This window comes from Phyllobates terribilis, unplaced genomic scaffold (genome assembly GCF_046119375.1).
Source record: "Phyllobates terribilis strain yellow unplaced genomic scaffold, ASM4611937v1 Scaffold_2__4_contigs__length_985480577, whole genome shotgun sequence".
NCBI lineage: Eukaryota > Metazoa > Chordata > Amphibia > Anura > Dendrobatidae > Phyllobates > Phyllobates terribilis.
The window spans coordinates 422295551-422317262 of record NW_027362762.1 but is presented as its reverse complement, the minus strand read 5'-3'; the positions used below and the strand labels follow the sequence as shown (position 1 = coordinate 422317262).

At 47.7% G+C, this 21712-nt stretch overlaps 1 protein-coding gene across 1 annotated transcript in view; it reads left to right on the top strand.

Moving 5' to 3' along the window:
* Positions 1–16871, top strand: part of NCF1 (neutrophil cytosolic factor 1) — a 47333-nt gene extending 30462 nt beyond the window's left edge. The window contains exons 9-11 of the mRNA XM_073670540.1: positions 398–499; positions 15276–15412; positions 15742–16871. Of these exons, the coding sequence (XP_073526641.1) occupies positions 398–499; positions 15276–15412; positions 15742–15860 (358 nt within the window). The 3' untranslated portion in view covers positions 15861–16871. The remainder of the gene's footprint in view (positions 1–397; positions 500–15275; positions 15413–15741) is intronic.
* The last annotated feature ends 4841 nt before the right edge of the window (positions 16872–21712 follow it).

Here is a 21712-nt window from a genome sequence, read left to right as displayed (position 1 = left end):
GGGTTTTGTCTTCCCACCCTGTATACATCCCAAGTCACTCACAACTTGTGAGGATCACTGGTCACCACACCCAGGACATTACTAATCAGAGCATGCATGCAGGTCTGTACATGACTGACAGGCTACGTTCCTTTTAAAGCACAGACTGGAAATCTCTATACTCTGTGCTTGGAATGGACTTGGAAGTAAAGAGCAGGAGGCCACATGATCACATGTGATAGCTCAGGAACAGGGCACAATTTTAAAAGCAAGTAAATTATGAAGTTTCTTAATTTCTCACAGGCTTTACAATGTTTTAACAATCTGTATGCCCGGAAAACCCATCTATAAGTACCTACTACATGACTCATATAATTAAAATTTCCACTTAGTACAGTAAATATTTTTTTTTTTCCAGGAGAGGCAGCATGACTGGCTACTTTCCTGCAATGTACCTTCAAAAGTCTGGAGATGCTCCTGCTGCAAATGGAAAACAGACCAAAAGCTTGCCACCTCGGAGGTAAAAACTAAATCGATAACATTGAAATGGCAGTAAAAATGTATTGTCAAAAATTGGCCACTGTCTTACCATTATGGTCTTTTGCCCAACAACATCTCCTATGTGAAGTCAAGTGAGGCCGTTAGTAGCTATTATTAAAAAAAACAATTCTAGCCATTTCTTTCAAACATCATGTGCTGGTGTTATGAGCCTCATCATCACCCTTCTATGAGTCTGACTACTACTGTTTACTATGATGAGATTCTTTTATTCTATTTTAGACCTACTATGTCAAAAGCACCATTAATTTGTTGTAATTGCAAATAATTCAGTTTTATCATAGCTAATAATGTTTCTCCACCATCATGTAATTCTGCACATAACAAAATCATACTTTTTTTTGTGTAAATGCTATGGTGGTCTATGTGTGCAGCTCCTTTAAGTGTGTCATGAAAGTTAGCCGCCATCTTAGGTATGATACGTCATACCTGAGGATATTCCCTATTGCCATTTCTAAACATCCCTCACACAGCTCCTGTCACATTTCTGCAGCCCCTGGTAAACAGAGCTATTCGCCCCCACCTCTGGAGATCAGTCTCTAGAAACTTCTTTGATATGGTAAATAGATGGGCCAGTTTTGCTGTGTCCAAGCAGGACAGAGTCAGCTAGGCCCCAGGGGAGTAATTAACACCTGGCTGTCACTGGAAACCAGAAGCAAACCATTTGTGCAAGCCTGCAAACCTCTCCATTGTCTCCAAGGAACCATGTGCTTTCTTTGTGGAAAATGGCCACCAAAAGCTACAAGATACACTATCAATTCATAACCACACGATACAAGTTAGGGAATCCAAACAAAATGTATCATGTGGGGAAGGTGCCCGCGGACACAATCATGGGACTTATAAATCCATGAGTGGCCTGGAAAGCTGGATATTTAGAAGAACCATATACAAGGTCCCAGGGGAGGCATGTTTAGAGTCAATGGCTTCCCCGGAAGAGTAGGCTCACGACGAGACCTCTGGTGATACGATGAGATCACCCCAGGGAAAGTTATGGGTACTTTTCTAAAATGGAGCTAAAACGAGCATTGGTAGGGGGGCGGGGCTTAGTAAACTGACATCACAAAGAGTGGGCGTGACAGGACTTTAATATAGCCGACAGCCAGAAACCCCCTCAGTTTGACCCAGGAGATGCGGTGAACACCTCCTGTCGTCGGGTCCCGGTCTCTGAGTGGGAGGAGCACCTTTGCCATGTGCTACTGAGGCCTGGACGACTGCAACTAAGCTTGGACCTGTGGGATAGCAAATTCTCCCTTGCACCACAAGAACGGTAACTGATTTATCGTGGTTATCCCTGTGTTTTGTATGTCTAATTGTTATATCTCTTATTCTGGCCAAATACCGTTGTATAGTTAATTGTATAGCCTTGTAATCTAGTGTATTCTTATAATCGATTAAACCATCAATTAATCGTGGGCTGTACCCTTTACTCTTCATATATGAATCCATTGGTCCGGAAACGATACCTGGTTGGTTCCTGACCCGATACAAGTCTATTAACGGACCGGGCTTGTATCAAACGAGAACTGGTGGCAGCATACCATCTGGGAGATTTGAGGAAGGCTGGCAGTGACGGTCGGAGGTGTGGATATATATTACTGGTGCAGCCAGGGAAATATATATACCGCCCTCACTGCAGAGGGCCTCAAATACCCAGAGGGCTACAGGACGGCCTCTCCGGCGACCACTCACTCTAGGTGCAGTACCTTGACTGACCTGAGAGGCAAGGGGGCGCCAGAGAGTTGTGCCTGTATCGTGGCGTCACGAATTGGTGACGTGTAAGGGACAACACACCACCGTGTTTTCCCCCGCTGGTAGCAGCTTCCTGGCACTACTTACTCTAGGTGCAGTACCTTGACTCACCTGAGAGATAAGGGGGCGCCAGAGAGCTGCACCCACCGGCCGGCATTCATCACATTGGTGGCAGAGCGGTGGGATTGCAGAGTATAGTGTACGTGGGATCCCTACTCACAGACACTAAAGACTGCCAGTGGTAATTTCCACTGCTGGAGTCTTAAGGTCAGCCCAACACTAGACGGTCAGAGTAAAATTATAACAAGGTGTGTGCAAACTCAGGGTTGCAGCGGTGTCAGTGACCCAAGGTTACCAAGATGGCGGAAGGCACCAGGAACAAGGTGAAGGAGAAGACCAATGCTTTGGTCGGTGAGCAGGCAGGGGAGGACAATGTTACTCATGGCGGGGAGGAGCTCAGCTCGGGCACCTCAAGGAGCCCGACCCCAGTACTCGGTCCCGCAGTGGACTGCCCACCACCTGCCCACTACAGCCTGTCCAGCATGGATGCCCTCCTGCAATCGGCCCTGGCCAGTCAGCGGTCTGGGGACACCGCCACTTTTCGGCTCCTCATGGATGAACGCCGGCGAATAGAAGAGGCGGAGCGTGCAGAACGAGCTGCGGAGCATGCAGAACGAGCTGCTGCGGAGCGTGCAGAACGAGATGCGGAGCGCAAGCATCAACTGAACCTGGCTCAGCATGGATTCCTTCCAGCACCTCCAGGAGGCGAAGACCTGTAAAGTCCGAGCCAAGGACTTCCCCCTGCTTGAGAAAGATGGAGACCTGGACTCCTTTCTGGTGGCATTCAAAAGGACCTGCCTTCAGCACCATCTGGCCCGGGATCAGTCGGCAAGATACCTGACCCCCCGTTTGAGGGGTAAGTCCCTGGATGCCTTGGTGGACTTACCTGCTGGGGAGGTACAGGACTACGACAGCATCAAGCGGGCCCTGATCCTGCAGTACAACCTCACTCCGGAGTCGTACCACCAGAAGTTCCGGAGCCTGCTGCGTGGCCCCAAGGACACCTGGACCGATCATATGCGGGCGCTGTTGAGAGCCGCAGAGCACTGGACCTCGGGTCTAGTGCTTACTACCCACCAGGAGGTCCAGGAGCTATTCGTCACGGAGCAGTTCTTGTGGAACTGCCCAGAGGACCTCCGACAGTTCCTCCGTGACCGCAAACCAATGGGGGCTTCTGCTACAGCCGCCCTGGCAGATGAGTATGCCAATAACAGGGCGCCTGAGCCGAAGAAGTCTGCCAGCAGCACCTGGAGAGGGGGTAAGCCCAATCCTGCCCCTGTTTCCCTAGCCCCCAGAACACAAGGGGTGTATCCCCCTGTTGCCGTCTCCAGGCAAGGAACAGACGTAAGACGCTGTCATCATTGCAACAAGCCAGGACACTTTAGGGCTGAGTGTCCCCAGCGCCAAAAGGCCCCATCCCAGTCCCAGAGAGCGCCCAATGTTCTGTGTGTGGGAGGGGGTGGTGGTAGGTCCCTGGGCAATATCCAACCCGTCACCATAGGCCGTTCTGCGGTCATGGGACTGCGGGACACTGGCGCTGAACGAACCCTGGTACTGTCACGCTGTCTCTGTGTACTGGAGGTAGGGGGCCTAAGCTGACCCTAAGCTGGGGCCCTGACTAATCCCTCTACCTGGAGGTACTGTTAAAGGTACAGAGGTCCAGGCCGCCAGCGTAACCCCTACCTCCTGAGGATCCCTGCACCTAAGTAATCTAGTCCTGAGAAGGACCCCAGATCACAACAAAAGGGGACAGGTATAAATATGCCCACACTCAGTACTTAGACGAACGAGACAGTACAAGGGTAAAACCAAAACCACCTTGCATACAAAAACTACACAACTACAACAGAGGGAACACCAACGGGAAAGGAGATAAATGATAAAGCGAGGAAGGGAAAAAACACTCCAAATACACTTAGCTCTGAAACTCCAAATACCACGATCCGCTCTGTTAGTCTGCATGAAATGCTTTCACCGACACTTCCCCAACAGACCGGAAGGCATTTGAAGGAGTCCCACTACAGCAGCATTGATTGCAGCTGGGCGAGGCTGGACCTCGTCTAGCACAGAGAGAGAGAGAGAGTTAACTCCCTCACTGCCGAAAAACACAAAGCACCAAAAACTCAGCTGCGAGAAGTCAGGCTGTGTAATCGTGATGATCTTCGTGGCGACACACCCGTGACAGTACCCCCCCTTCTACGAGGGGCCTCCGGACCCTCAGGGCCAGGTTTATCCAGGTGAGTCGTGTGGAAGGCCCGAACTAATCGGTCTGCGTTAATATCCGACGCAGGAACCCACATCCTCTCCTCAAGACCATACCCCTTCCAATGAACCAGGTACTGAAGGGACCGGCGATTAAAGCGTGAATCGATGACCCTCGATACCTGGAACTCCAAGTTACCATTGACCACCACTGGAGGGGGAGGTAAAGGTGACGGTACCACCGGCGCCACATACCTCTTAAGCAACGATCTGTGGAACACGTTGTGAATTTTAAACGTAGGGGGGAGGTCAAGACGGAATGCCACCGGATTAATTATAGAACTGATCCTGTACGGCCCGATGAACCTGGGACCCAGTTTCCAGGAGGGAACCTTAAGTTTTATATTCCTGGTAGACAACCATACCAGATCGTTCACACTTAGGTCTGGACCAGACACTCTCCTCCTATCAGCCATACGTTTGTATCGGTTCCCCATAGTATTCAGATTCTTCAGCACCCCTCTCCATACTGAAGCGAGTGATGAGGAAAATCGTTCCTCCTCAGGAACCCCCGAAGAGCCCCCCCCTACTGAAAGTACAAAACTGGGGGCGAAAACCATATGCCCCAAAAAACGGGGACTTACTAGTGGACTCGCTTCCCCTATTATTAAGAGCAAACTCTGCCAGAGGTAAGAAAGAAGCCCAGTCCTCCTGGTTCTCTGACACAAAACACCGGAGATATGTCTCCAAGCTCTGGTTCATACGTTCCGTCTGACCATTGGTCTGAGGATGAAAAGCCGATGAGAACGATAAATGCATCCCCTGCCGTGTACAAAACGCCTTCCAGAATTTGGACACAAACTGAGACCCCCGATCTGACACCACCTCGGAGGGTACCCCGTGAAGCCTCACAATCTCCCCAATGAACACCTGCGCAAGAGTTTTAGCATTAGGAAGAGCAGGAAGAGCGATAAAATGTGCCATCTTGCTGAACCTGTCCACTACAACGAGTATGACCGTTTTACCCGAAGACGGAGGGAGGTCCGTAATAAAGTCCATAGACAGATGAGTCCAAGGACGCTCCGGGATCTTCAAAGGTAAGAGGGCCCCAGACGGACGGGTATGTGAGGTCTTAGAGCGCGCACAAACCCCACAGGACGCGACAAAAGTTACCACCTCCTTATGTAAGTTAGGCCACCAAAACCAACGCGAGAGGAGATCCACAGTTGCTTTACTCCCCGGGTGTCCTGCAAAAACTGAGTTATGGTGTGCCTCGATCACCTTTTGTCGCAACTGATCTGGAACAAACAGTCTCCCCGGAGGTCCAACAGGGGCGTCCCCCTGAGCCTCCAATACCTCCTCCTCAAGCTCAGAGCATACTGCCGAAACCACCACCCCCTCCTGAAGGATAGGAATCGGGTCGTCCGTATTCCCGGCCCCTGGGAAACTACGAGATAAGGCATCCGCCTTTACATTTTTTGACCCAGGACGATATGTAACGACAAAATTAAACCTGGTAAAAAACAATGACCACCTAGCTTGTCTGGGATTCAGACGTTTCGCGGACTCCAGATATAGCAGGTTCTTGTGATCGGTGATGACGGTGACCGGATGGACTGCCCCCTCTAAAAAATGGCGCCACTCCTCAAAAGCTAACTTAATGGCCAAGAGTTCCCTATTGCCGACATCGTAATTCCTCTCAGCGGACGACAATTTTTTAGAGAAAAAGGCGCACGGATGCCACTTACCAGGGGACGAACCTTGTGACAATACCACTCCCACCCCTACCTCGGAAGCGTCTACCTCTACAATGAATGGCTGTGACGCATCAGGTTGAATGAGTATGGGTGCCGAGGCAAAACATTTTTTCAAGGAGGAGAATGCTTGACAAGCCTTGTCAGACCACCTAGAAAAATCCGTCCCCTTTTTAGTCATGTCTGTGAGAGGCTTAACCATGGACGAGAAATTACGAATGAACTTCCGGTAATAATTAGCAAACCCCAGGAAACATTGTAGTGCCTTAAGATTCTCTGGCCGATCCCACTCAAGAACTGCCCGCACTTTCCCAGGGTCCATACGAAAACCGGACGCTGAAACCAGGAAGCCTAAAAACTGGAGTTCCTGTACGGCGAACACACACTTTTCCCATTTGGCATACAGTTTATTATCCCGCAAGATCTGTAACACCTGCCTAACGTGCTCCTGATGAAACACCAGATCCGGCGAGTAAATTAAGATATCATCCAGATATATGACAACAAACTGTCCCACCAGGCGGCAAAAAATGTCATTAACAAAGTGTTGGAACACCGCCGGGGCATTAGTCAGACCGAATGGCATGACAAGGTTCTCATAATGCCCCTCCGGAGTGTTAAACGCCGTCTTCCACTCATCCCCCTCCTTCATCCTAATCAGATTGTACGCCCCCCTGAGATCCAACTTAGAGAACCATTTGGCGCCCACGATCTGATTAAAGAGATCGGGAATAAGTGGGAGTGGATACGGATCTCGGACCGTAATCCGATTAAGTTCACGGAAATCCAGGCAAGGGCGTAGGCCTCCATCTTTCTTCTTCACAAAGAAGAACCCCGCGGCCACCGGTGAAGATGAAGGTCTAATATGCCCCTTAGCCAGACTTTCTGAAATATAATCCTTCATGGCCTGCCTCTCAGGACCAGAAAGGTTATACAACCTAGCTTTAGGTAACTTGGCCTCAGGGAGCAGTTTTACAGAACAGTCATACTCGCGATGAGGAGGTAGTTCCTGACACCCTTTCTCCGAGAATACATCCTCAAAGTCCGCCAGAAATGGAGGTAAGACCCTAGGAGTAACCGCACCGATGACCGTATTCATGCAGTTTTTATTACAGAATTTACTCCATTGGCTTATCTCTCTGGATTGCCAATTAATAACCGGGTTATGCTTAGTTAACCAAGGAAGGCCCAACACTATAGGAGTGGGAAGACCCTCCAACACGTAGCAAGACAACAGTTCTTTATGTATCGCCCCCACTTGAAGTTTTACGTTATGCACAGCTTGCAAAAAACTTCCCTGACCGAGAGGCCTGGCATCGATCGAGAATATGGGGATGGGTTTAGCCAACTCACTCAAACGCATACCTTGAACCCGGGCAAACCGATCGTCCACCAGATTAGCCCCGGCCCCACTATCCAGAAGAACAGATATCCTCTCAGTTCTCGTACCCACCACCACCTCCGCCGGTACGAGAAACTGAGACGAACCTAGGGACGAAATACCTACTCCCAGATTGCCGTCCACCACACAACCTGGGATCAACAGTTTTCCAACGACTCTTCACTCTGCAAGGGACGGGATGGACACCCCCCAATAAAATGTCCCTTTCTCCCGCAGAAGAAACACCTTCCTGTCTTATGGCGCACCACCGGTCCCCTCCCCCGAAATGATGTCCCTCCTAATTGCATAGGCTCCTCTGGACTGACCAGGGGAACCACCATATGAGGGGACCTTGTAGGAGGTGGAGTCATCACAGGGGGTGGAGTTATCCCACACCTCTCCCGAAGCCGTCTGTCAATGCGAATAGCAAGGGCCATAGCGGCTTCCAGTGACGTGGGAGAGTCATACTGTGCCAACACATCCTGTAATTTGTCGGATAAACCTTGACAAAACTGGCTCCTAAGAGCCGGGTCATTCCACTGGGTGTCAGTGGCCCACCTACGGAACTCCGAACAGAATTCCTCCGCCAGACGATCTCCCTGCCGGATCCTACGTAACTTAGATTCAGCAAGGGAGATCCGATCCGGGTCATCATATACAAGACCCAGAGCAGCAAAAAACCTATCCACTGACTGGAGAGCCGGGGAGCCCGGGGGAAGAGAGAACGCCCAAGATTGTGGGTCCCCTTGTAGAAGCGAGATGACAATTCCCACCCTTTGTTCTTCACTCCCTGATGACCGAGGCTGCAGCCGAAAGTACAACTTGCATGCCTCCCGGAAAAGAAAAAACTTGTCCCGCCCCCCAGTGAACCTGTCAGGGAGAGCTACTTTAGGTTCTGGTCCGGCTTGCTCCTGAGGATACAAAACCTTGGACCTAACGTCCGCCAGCTCCAAGGACAAACTCTGCAACTGCCGAGCTAGACCGGCTACTGGATCCATGGTAGCTGGAGAAAATCTAAGTGGTCGGTGAAAATGTCACGCTGTCTCTGTGTACTGGAGGTAGGGGGCCTAAGCTGACCCTAAGCTGGGCCCTGACTAATCCCTCTACCTGGAGGTACTGTTAAAGGTACAGAGGTCCAGGCCGCCAGCGTAACCCCTACCTCCTGAGGATCCCTGCACCTAAGTAATCTAGTCCTGAGAAGGACCCCAGATCACAACAAAAGGGGACAGGTCCCACTACAGCAGCATTGATTGCAGCTGGGCGAGGCTGGACCTCGTCTAGCACAGAGAGAGAGAGAGTTAACTCCCTCACTGCCGAAAAACACAAAGCACCAAAAACTCAGCTGCGAGAAGTCAGGCTGTGTAATCGTGACGATCTTCGTGGCGACACACCCGTGACAGGTACGGCCTGAGGTGGTGTCCACTCAAGACTTTGTACCGGGAGAGACCCTTTCCGTCTCCGGGATTGGAGGCGTGGAGCCGGCACTTCCCGTTGCCATGGTGTATTTGGATTGGGTTGCCGGGAGGGGGATGCGGGAGGTGGGAGTAACACCAAATATTCACGCAAACGTTTTATTAGTGACCGACTTGGGGCGGCTAGTGTCGCAGTATGTACCCACTGAACCCCCAAGTTCGGCCCCCCCAAAATGTCTTGATTTATCTGCTTCTAACACCAATAATGTTGTATGGAGTGTGTCTCCTGCGGAGGAGGAGGGAGTGGAACCTGAGAGTAACCCACACACAGACACAACACAAACAGGGTTGTTAGTGAGAGCAGGTGAGGAAGGTGAGGATGCCCCCAGAGGTGCTCAGGCAGCGCACAGGGACCTCTTGTTCTCCGGTGAGGGAGGAGGGGGGCAGGATCCTGTAGAGGGAGGCTCAGAGATGGAGAGGAAGGTTGCTACCGGCAGCGTAGGGCTTCCAGGAGAATCCAGGCCGCTGAGTCTAGGGCCTCTGCAGGGGGGAAAGCGAGCCATGGGGGGTGGGGGTGTCCCAGGAGAAGAACCGCCAGATAAGACCCCAGAGCAGGAGTTCCCCACGTCCGGGATGTCGACAGGCCTAGGAAGCCTGCCTGATCTGGCGGCTTGGTCAGAAACCGAGGGGAAGCGGGCACTACTCACGGTCACAGCGGTCATAACCACTGTCACCAGGAGTGGGAGCGCCGGAGCCCAAGGAGCCTCGCAAAGATCCGAAGGCTTCCCCATTTCTGACCAAGTGGCAGCTGGGTCAGACAGCGGCCAGGAGACGTGTCTGGAGGTGCTGACGGAAGATGTGGCAGTTTCTTCGATTCTTGCCCCATCGAGTCAGGAGTTTCGGGCTGCATTGGAAGCCGACGACAGCCTGAAAGTGCTCAATGAGCGGGTGGCGCAGCGTCCCCAGGACTCAGACGGCGAGCATGTGGTCTGGGACCAGGGACGGCTGTACCGGATGACGGTCCAGCAGGGTTCACCGGAGGCGTAGCCCAAGGACCGACAGTTAGTGGTACCCTATCCGTTCAGGGCGGAATTGTTGCGGCTCACACACGAGATTCCGATGGCCGGACACCTGGGGATCGCTAAAACCAAGGCCAGGATAGCTCAGCATTTCTACTGGCCAGGGATGGGAGCCGAGGCGACGGCCTACTGCAAGTCGTGTGTCACCTGTCAGAGGGTGGGGAAGTCAGGGCGGCGCTCCAAAGCCCCACTGATACCTCTGCCAATCATTGGAGAGCCTTTCTCGAGGGTGGCTGTGGATCTCGTGGGACCCCTGCCCACTGGCCCCCGCGGGAAACGCTTCATACTGACTGTAGTAGACTACGCCACCCGGTACCTGGAAGCGGTAGTTTTGTCGTCCACTAAGGCCGACAAAGTGGCAACCGCCTTATTGGAGATTTTCTCCAGAGTAGGATTTCCCCAGGAAATGCTCACTGCTCAGGAGACCCAGTTCATGTCGGAGCTGATGGAGTCCCTATGTAAGCAAATACAGGTGCAACACTTGGTGGCCAGCCCGTATCACCCACAGACTAATAGCCTGTGTGAGCGGTTCAATGGCACCTTGAAACAGATGCTTAAGATGTTCGCCGACTCCTACGGGAGCGACTGGGAGCGTCTTCTCCCGCACCTGCTATTTGCTTACCGGGAGGCTCCGCAGGCCTCAACGGGGTTCTCCACCTTTGAGCTCCTGTACGGGCGACGTGTACGGGGACCCCTGGCTCTGGTGAAGGAAGCATGGGAAGAGGATTTAGCCACCTTGGAGGTGTCGGTCATCGAGTATGTCGCGCTCCACCGGGATAGGATGATGGCCTTGGCAAAGCTGGTGCAGGACAATATGGCCCAGGCCCAGGAAGACCAGTAGCGGTGGTACAACCAGAATGCTTGTGAGAGGACCTACCAGGTGGGTCAAAAAGTGTGGGTACTGGTCCCCACAGAACAAGCTTCAGGCAGCCTGGGAAGGTCCATACCTCGTGCACCAGAAACTCAACGCCGTCACCTATCTGGTCACTCTGGACCACGCCCATAGAAGGAGGAAGGTCTTACACGTGAACATGATGAAGGCTCATCATGAGCGGGAAGTGTATGCCCACCCAGTGTGCAACCTTCCGAGGAGGGAGAAGTAGAAACCCTCCTGGATCTGCTCGCCCAAGCCAAGGCGGGTGGATCCATCGAGGATGTGAGGGTTGGCCACCAGCTCACGGAGGACCAACGGTCCCAGCTGGAGGCCACCCTGCACTCCTTCCGGGAGCTGTTCAGCAGCCTGCCCGGAAGGACTGAGATGGCTGTCCATGACGTGGTCACCGGCGATCACCCCCCAATCCGGCGTTCAGCATATCGGGTCTCTTTCGAGGTGCAGGAAAACCTGCGCCAAGAGATAGACGAGATGCTGAAGCTGGGGGTGATCCAGGCATCCAACAGAGCGTGGGCCTCACCTGTAGTCCTGTTCCTTAAAAGGACCGAACTACGCGGTTCTGCGTGGACTACCGGGGGCTCAACGCGGTGACGGTCCCCGATGCGTTTCCCATACCACGCATCGATGACCTGCTCGATCGTATGGCCGGGGCCAAGTACCTGACCATCATGGATCTGAGCCGGGGATACTGGCAGATTCCCCTGACCCCCGCGGCAAGGGAACGCTCTGCCTTTATCACCCCTTTTGGACTATACGAGTCCACGGTGATGCCATTCGGCATGAGGAATGCCCCTGCCACTTTTCAGCGGATGGTCAATACGCTGCTTGAGGGACTTGGAGGGTACGCGGCTGCGTACTTGGACTATATTGCAGTCTTCAGTCCCACCTGGGAGGATCACCTAGAGCACCTGCGGCAGGTGCTCGGTTGGATCCACCGGGCAGGCTTGACCATCAAGCCGGAAAAGTGCCAGCTGGGCATGAGTGAGGTCCTCTACCTGGGTCACCGGGTAGGCGGGGGTGTTCTGAAGCGAGAACCTGGAAAAGTGGATGCCATCGCATCCTGGCCCACCCCCAGGACCAAAAAGCAGGTGCTGTCCTTCTTGGGGACTGCCGGGTACTACAGGAGGTTCGTTCCACACTATAGCACCTTGGCCAAGCCCCTGATGGACCTCACCAAGAAGAAGCTGCCTGTCTCAGTCGACTGGACTGTCGCCTGCGAGACAGCCTTCAAGGCACTCAAGACCGCCCTAAGTAGCTCCCCTGTACTTCAAGCTGCCGACTTCGACCGGCCGTTTGTGGTACAGACCGACGCCAGTGACTTTGGCCTTGGTGCTGTGCTAAGTCAGGTCAACACGACAGGCCAGGAACATCCTGTCTTGTAACTGAGCAGGAAGCTACTGCCACGGGAGGTGGCTTACTCCACGGTGGAAAAGGAATGCCTGGCAATTGTATGGGCCCTGCAGCGTCTGCAGCACTACTTGTACGGGAGCCATTTCACCGTGGAGACGGACCACAACCCCCTCAGCTGGTTACACACGGTCTCTGGGTCGAATGGAAGGTTGCTACACTGGAGCCTCGCTCTCCAGCAGTATCACTTCTCCATTCGCCACAGAAGAGGCCGTGACCACGGTAACGCTGACGGGTTATTCCGGCAAGGGGAGGGTGCAGAAGGACGCATGGGAGAACACAGGAGTGTGTTACCCCCTGCCGCTATCTTATAGGGGGATGTGTCATGAAAGTCAGCCGCCATCTTAGGTATGATACGTCATACCTGAGGATATTCCCTATTGCCATTTCTAATCATCTCTCACACAGCTCCTCCGCATGTCACATTTCTGCAGCCCCTGGTAAACAGAGCTATTCGCCCCCACCTCTGGAGATCAGTCTCCAGAAACTTCTTTGATATGGTAAATAAATGGGCCAGTTTTGCTGTGTCCAAGCAAGACAGAGTCAGCTAGGCCCCAGGGGGGTAATTAACACCTGGCTGTCACTGGAAACCAGAAGCAAACCATTTGTGCAAGCCTGCAAACCTCTCCATTGTCTCCAAGGAACCATGTGCTTTCTTTGTGGAAAATGGCCACCAAAAGCTACAAGATACAATATCAATTCATAACCACACGATGCAAGTTAGGGAACCCAAACAAAATGTATCATGTGGGGAAGGTGCCCGCGGACACAATCATGGGACTTATAAATCCATGAGTGGCCTGGAAAGCTGGATATTTAGAAGAACCATATACAAGGTCCCAGGGGAGGCATGTTTAGATTGATTTATCGTGGTTATCCCTGTGTTTTGTATGTCTAATTGTTATATCTCTTATTCTGGCCAAATACCATTGTATAGTTAATTGTATAGCCTTGTAATCTAGTGTATTCTTATAATCGATTAAATCATCAATTAATCGTGGGCTGTACCCTTTAGTCTGCATATACGAATCCATTGGTCCAGAAACGCTTGGCTGAAACGCTACCGGGTTGGTTCCTGACCCGATACAAGTCTATTAACGGATCGGGCTTGTATCAAACGAGAACTGGTGGCAGCATACCATCTGGGGGATTTGAGGAAGGCTGGCAGTGATGGTCAGAGGTGTGGATATATATTACTGGCGCAGCCAGGGAAATATATATACCGCCCTCACTGCAGAGGGCCTCAAATACCCAGAGGGCTACAGGATGGCCTCTCCGGCAACCACTCACTCTAGGTGCAGTACCTTGACTGACCTGAGAGGCAATGGGGCGCCAGAGAGTTGTGCCTGTATCGTGGCGTCACAGATTGGTGACGTGTAAGGGACAACACACCACAGTGTTTTCCCCCGCTGGTAGCAGCTTCCTGGCACTACTTACTCTAGGTGCAGTACCTTGACTCACCTGAGAGGTAAGGGGGCGCCAGAGAGCTGCACCCACCGGCCGGCATTCATCACAAAGTGCAGCTTGTTAAATGCACATTAGAAATATACCAAAAATGTACCAGAAGTGAATAAAAGGTAAGAGCAACTACCTTAGATTAACTGCACCTTCCCTTTTATGAATATTTCTCAATTACACTCTTTCGGTATGCTTAACCTAACTCTTCTTCGCGATCCTCAATCCCCAATCTCCTCCAAACAAATATTTATCTCTGCTTCCCATTTCCCACCTCATCTGACTTCATGTGTAGAACTGCTCCTGAAACTTAGATTGGCACTTAAATACACAAAACAAGCCATGCACTCTTCTTCTCCCAACTACTCTCTGCTTCTCCTCAATGCTGGTGATATATCTCACAATATTGGTCCTCCACAGCTAATAAGTACTACAAGTTCTCCTTCCTATAAATCTTCAATTACTAGAAATCCCTGCAACCTCTTTAACCTAAAATTTATCTGTTTGACCCCTGCACCATCATTCCCTCTTAATGAAGCACTATGGAATGCCTGCTCTATTTGTAATAAACTCAATGTTATTTATGAACTCTTTGCTTCTAAAAATCTATTTTTCCTGGGTCTCACAAAAACATGACTAACACCCTCTGTCACAGCCACCCCTGCTGTCTTGTGTTATGGTGGCCGTCTCCTCGCCCTGCCAGCAAACATGATTGAAGATTGGACTTCTATTGTCTAACAACTGCACCACTAATTCAATCCCACATCTACCTTCCCTTACCCTTCCTTCTTTTGAATTGCACTCTGTCAGTATCTATTCTCCTTCAAACCTCCAAGTTACATACCAACCCCCAGATCCTGCCTTTGCCTTTATCAATCACTTCACCACCTGGCTTCTACACTTTCTCTCTGTTGACATTACCACCATCATCATGGGTGACTTCAACATCCCCATTGACATGCAGAAGTCAGAAGCCTCAAAACTCTTGTCACTCGCTACATCCTTTGGTCTTCCACAGTCACCCATGCACCTTACATTAACTGCGCACATCAGTGCTCATAGAACTCTATGCAGTTTCACATATTATAACAGTCACAAATCAGCACACATTTTGTACAAACACTGTTTAGAGAGGGAGAAGCATATGACAGACCCTGTTACTTTATTTTGTTTCATGTGTCTCATATATTTATTATATCTATGTAAATCCTCTTCACATGTACAACACAATGGAATTATTGGCTCTTTAAAAATAAATAATAATAAATATGTGTTTTTTTCCATAGATGTATGCCTATTTTATAATTTTAAAACAATATTGAAAAAGTTTAATTTCTCTTGCAGGAAAACTATTTCAAATGCTAACAGTATGCACACACAAAAGCGTAAAGAAATTAGCCAAGATACTTACAGAAGGAATAGCAAGAAATATTTAAAACAACGTAATCCATCTACTGATGCTTTCAAGTCTATGATGATTGGTAAGCACATGTACAATTATGACTGCTGAAGTCTTACATTAATTATATTATTTAAAGTTAAGAAAAAATGTAACCACAGCCTAATACAACATAAACTGTAGATTAGGCAATTTGCTTGGCTAATTGTGGCAGAGTGAAAGTGGGGAAAGTAGAAGCAAAGAACAAAATAGTGGTGAGCCTATTATTACCATACATGGCTGGAGAACCAACAGATACAGTAGGAAAAACCAAATTAAATTATCTTAATTGTAAGTCTCACCCCATGAATGTGTTTTTCTGCATTCTTAATGTTGCCAATAACTACATGTATTATCTCCTTTTATTTATAGAGGAACAGCATGAAATGGAAAATAAAGCCCAACCGGCAATTCCACCAAGACCCAGTAAAGAGCTCATCCTCGACAAATGTTCAGAACATACAAAAAGCAAAATCCAAACAGTTAATTAACAGAACTGTCTGATGAATTATCGGAAGTAATACTCAGAAATAAAGGAAGAACATTAAGATAGTAGACTTTACCGACCTTTAAATTGAGGCTGGTGGGAAATCTGATATGACCTGTTTTTTTCGTTTTTTTCTCTTTTACTCTTTTCTAATTTAAGATTTTTTAATATTGAACTTCTTGTTTCCAAACTCTATTTACCTTAAAAGGGAACCTGTCAGCAGGTTTATGCTACTTTAACTCTAAAATAATGATAGAATAAAGATAGGCTCCCTGATTCCAATAAAATATGTTTTACTCTGAAATGCTGTTATGTTTCAGAGAAAACATAGACCGAAATTCATCAATTCTAGTGTTTTGCTCACCTGTCTTAATGTAGTGTGCCCTGTAGTAATATGTGCCAAATTCATTAGGAGCTGTGCTCCTGTTAATGAATTTGGTGCATCTTTCAGTTACTTTACGTCACCGCAATAAATGTACTCAAGGCAGATACTGTGGTACATTTCTGATGTGACATATGCACCATTTTAGCATAAATTATGATAAGTTTGTTACGTATGCTCCATCATGCCCCACCCATGTTTCAAAAGTTGTCAGAACTGGCTGGGAATTTCATAAAAATGGCAAAAGTTACATAATTTGGTGCACAACTACTGTTGACATTTGAAGCAGAAAACTTGCAAAAAATTGCTTGATGAATTGGGGCTATAGTTTTAAAAAGTCCTCGGATTTGGAATAAACATTCCCATAGAGCTCCCGTCTAGGTGACACTTCTTTCCAACTCACACTTTTAAACTTTTAAGAACTTTTTAAAACTGTTTACTTTGAAAAATAACACTACTTCAGAGTAAAGAGTTCATGCTAATTGGGGAATAAAGGTTAGGGTAGTATAATTCCACCGATGGAGCTTAGAATTAAATAAATCTTAGTTTGTGTATTATAAATATAGCTGTTGAGTATATGGTAATTAATTGTGTGTACTTCATGGTCCAATAAACATTTTTGTTTTATAGAAACCAATGTAAATCTTCATTTTGCTTTCAAAAAAAGAAAAATAAACTTAACGGATGGAAGTAAAAACATAGCAGTCTTTAAAAAGAAAGCACATTTATAAAAATGTGTTACATCAAACTGAATCCATATACAAAAAAAATTACATTCATCAAATGGTGTGTGGTTGTCAAATATTGTTACATTAAGGGTACGTTTCGTTCCCATGGAGCGAATATACAATAAAATATGTAGAACACCATATGGCAACAAACTTTCGCAGCAGATATGGCTCTTTGGAAACTAAAGAGTTATTCCACTTTCATAAAGGTTCATTACAAACATTGTAAATCCAATATATATGTATTATTTAATTTTCTGCTGTTAACAAGTCATTTTACCTGTTGTAACTGGGGACAAACTTGTTTTTAATAATTTGCATGTTGAAGAGGTTGTGCAAAATTAAGGCAAAGGCAAGTAATGCTTTAAAATAACAAAATAAGAATTTCTTTCACCCCTTAAACACCCTGCCGCTGCAGTGCTACGTCTCCGCTGTGCCTCGTTAATCTTTATTTATAGGACTGCAGTGGTGACATCTTGTTGACAGTACATGACTATTGTAAGAAATAATTGGCCTAAGTGGTCTCACACTGTCTCCCTCACCCTTCCTGCTAAGTCTATTAATTGGCTATACCAATCATATTTTAAAAATTGGATGTCAAAACTGCAGCTCTGTAAACAGAGCCTAACGGAAAGCAGCAAGAGACAGTGTTGGAGCCATCCGGGCTTCAACAGGTAAGAAGAGTAGGTGCAAATCAATTCGTTAGGTGGAAGCCCTGAGCATCATCTCCTACCTGACAACGCAATCAAGAGGAACTCTCGGTAGTGTAAGACCCTATATCCAATGTGCAGGTGATCAAAGGTTATATAAGGCACGGAAAAAGAAGGTTTCCAGCTTCATGAATAGTCCAAAATTCTTTTATGGTAGAAAAAACTTTTTAAAATCAGATTCCACAGTCATATTTATAGCTGGAAATCTTCTTTTTTCATGCCTTGTGGAATTACTGCGAGTAGTTCCTCGCATCCGTGCTTCAAGACGGTCTTGCTCAGGTGAGCTGGTGAAACTCCCTCCTTTCTATTAATCAAAGGTTATATGCTTACCCTACATAGTTGTGCAAACGTCAGGGACAAAACTGAAATATGTCTCAAAGAAAAAAAATAAATCCTCACTCTTCACAGCTGCTGCTCTACCAGGTAAACCAACTAGAAGTCTAATTAAACATTAATAGTACAGTGAAAAGTCAGAAATAGCGGAGAGCTGTCAAATGGGATAAACTATCTTGAAGCAAAAAATAAAAGTGACTTATTACAGTTAAAAACAGTGTTTCAAAACTGATCAGGTTTCTTCTTCAGGTATATCTTACCTGTAGAAGGGTTATAAGAATCATACCTGAAGAAGAAACATGATCGTATCAAAACGAATTGTATTTTTGTAATTGTCATATATCAGTTTTTATTTTTTTTCTACAAGATCGTTTGTACGACATGGCAGTGCTCCGTTATTCCTGACTTGCCTCTGCACTATTGACACCACCTACCTGCAGCTCTATTTTTGATTAGCTAGTTTGTCGTGACGTCATATGTGCATCACACCGCAACCATAACATCGTTCCAGGCCAGCTAATCAAAAGAAAAGCTGTGTATTCCGAGAGGTAGAAGCTGGTTGTCAGAACACTTGTTGAGCGACCACAAATTACTGATGTGGCTAATGGACCGGGTCCAGTGAATCAATTCGCACCAACTCTACAAGTAAGTAATGAATATTTTGTTATTTTAGAGAATTGCTTGCCTTTGCCTCAATTTGTCCAATTGTGGACAATCCTTTTAAACATGTTCATGTTAACATAGACAGAGAAGTGAGAACACAGGCTTCCTGACTTGCTGGTTACATCCTGTGTCTTTTCGGTTTGACATTCCGATGACACTCCTTAGACCAGGGGTCTCAAACACGCGGCCCGCGGGCCGCATGCGGCCCCTGAGGCTGCTTTATGCGGCCCGCAGGCACAGACCCCTTGACGATCCCGACCTGGTCCAGGAGGAGCCGCCGACAGCAGCGCTGCATTGCCACACAGAGACTGTCTCCCAGCACTGCATTTCCAATGCCAGCCGCCGGCCAATCAGAGGCCAGCAGCTGATATCTGCGTATCGGCGCAGCGAGTATGACGTCATTGCCATATGCAGATGTCAGCTGCTGGCCTCTGATTGGCCGACGGCTGACATTGAAACTGCTGTGCTGGGAGACAGTCTCTGTGCGGCAATGCAGCGCTGCTGTCAGCGGCTCCTCCTGGACCAGGTCGGGATCGTCAAGGGGTCGGACTCTGTGGTGCCTGCGGGCCACATCTGCAGGAAGGCCGCCGAGGGAACGGAGGACAGGTGAGAATCATCTTTTTTTTTTTTTTTATGTGTGTGAAGAACAGCACAGGGGGCACATAGCCACAAGAGGGGACCTGGATGGGGCACATAGCCACAGGATGGGGACCTGGATGGGGCACATAGTCACAAGAGGGGACCTGGATGGGGCACATAGCCCCAAGAGGGGACCTGGATGGGGCACATAGCCACAGGATGGGGACCTGGATGGGGCACATAGCCACAAGAGGGGACCTGGATGGGGCACATAGCCACAAGATGGGGACCTGGATGGGGCACATAGCCACAGGATGGGGACCTGGATGGGGAACATTACTACAAGATGTTTGCCATTATTACTATATGATGCTAATTGTAAGACAATATTACTGAATGTGGCCAATTGGGGGAAACAAAATTGTAAAAATCAAAAAAATAAAAATAAAGCATGAAAAAATATTGTGTACTAAAAATGCTGTTTTATATGTAAACTAAAGTAAACACAAAAAAGTGCACGTTTATTATCGCCACATCCATAACGACCCAAGCCATAAAAAAATAAACACGGAAAAAATGTTCAAAAGGTGTATACAAAAAAAAATGGTATCACTAAAAATGTCACATTGAACAAAGAATGCGGCCCCCCAAATTCAAATTTTTTCCATGTGCGGCCCATATACCCAGCCGAGTTTGAGACCCCTGCCTTAGACATTCCTTGACACTATAAGACATTCCTATGTTTAGTGTATGTTGTAATGTATGTTGTAACATGCAGGTTTTTCTATTTCACTCAATACTATTCATATACTGTTTTATCTTTTGCCATAAAGAAGGTGTATAGCACTTTTCTCCTCTATCTGCTGAATTGCACAGCCGTATTTAAGAACTATGTATGTAATTGATCACAGATAGAATTCTGCATCTCTACACATAGCTATTTTATGTATCTTTACAGAGCCAAACTGACATGCGCAGGAGCCCTGAAATTAATATCCCATTGGTATCACTTGTAAATTCTTTTAGTTTCACTGTGAATATAATTCCTATAGCTATTTCCACACAATTATTTCTTAAAAATTGTGTAATTCGTTTAGTTCCGTTATTACCTTAGATGAATTGGTTAACTGAGGATGTTACTAACATCAGTTATTTCTTCTCAGCTCAGCTGACTGTATAGCAAAATGTTTATGAAATAGGTTAAGCTAGAGGTAGTGGATAGCTTTATGTAAGAAGATTACCATGCATGACGCAGTTGCACAATGTCATAATGTCTGCATGAAACAGTAAGCTGTAATGCTACAATGATGCAGACTTTCCGCAGCCTCTATAGTTTCAGTGATTCGTTAAAAAGATCTAATATATACAGTGGTGGCCAAAAGTATTGGCACCCCTGAAATTCTGTCAGATAATACTCAATTTCTTCCTGAAAATGATTGCAATCACAAATTCTTTGGTATTATTATCTCCATTTAATTTGCTTGCAAGGAAAAAAACACAAAAGAGAATGAAGCAAAAATCAAATCATTGATCGTTTCACACAAAACTCCAAAAACGGGCCAGAAAAAAGTATTGGCACCCTCAGCCTAATACTTGGTTGCACAACCTTTAGCCAAAATAACTGCGAACAACCGCTTCCTGTAACCATCAATGAGTTTCTTACAATGCTCTGCTGGAATTGTAGACCATTCTTCTTTGGCAAACTGCTCCAGGTCCCTGATATTTGAAGGGTGACTTCTCCAAACTGCCATTTTGAGATCTCTCCACAGGTGTTCTATGGGATTCAGGTCTGGACTCATTGCTGGCCACCTTAGAAGTCTCCAGTGCTTTCTCTCAAACCATTTTATAGTGCTTTTGGAAGTGTGTTTTGGGTCATTGTCCTGCTGGAAGACCCATGACCTCTGAGGGAGACCCAGCTTTCTCACACTGGGCCCTAGATTATGCTGCAAAACTTGTTGGTAGTCTTCAGACTTCATAATGCCATGCACACGGTCAAGCAGTCCAGTGCCAGAGGCAGCAAAGCAACCCCAAAACATCAGGGAACCTCTGCCATGTTTGACTGTAGGGACCGTGTTCTTTTATTTGAATGCCTCTTTTTTTTTCCTGTACACTCTATGTTGATGCTTTTTCCCAAAAAGCTCTACTTTTGTCTCATCTGACCAGAGAACATTCTTCCAAAATGTTTTAGGCTTTCTCAGGTAAGTTTTGGCAAACTCCAGCCTGGCTTTTTTATGTCTCGGGGTAAGAAGTGGGATCTTCCTGGGTATCCTACCATACAGTCCCTTTTCATTCAGACGCCGACGGATAGTACGGGTTGACACTGTGGGACCCTCGGACTGCAGGGCAGCTTGAACTTGTTTGGATGTTAGTCGAGGTTCTTTATCCACCATCCGCACAATTTTGCGTTGAAATCTCTCGTCAATTTTTCTTTTCCGTCCACATCTAGGGAGGTTAGCCACAG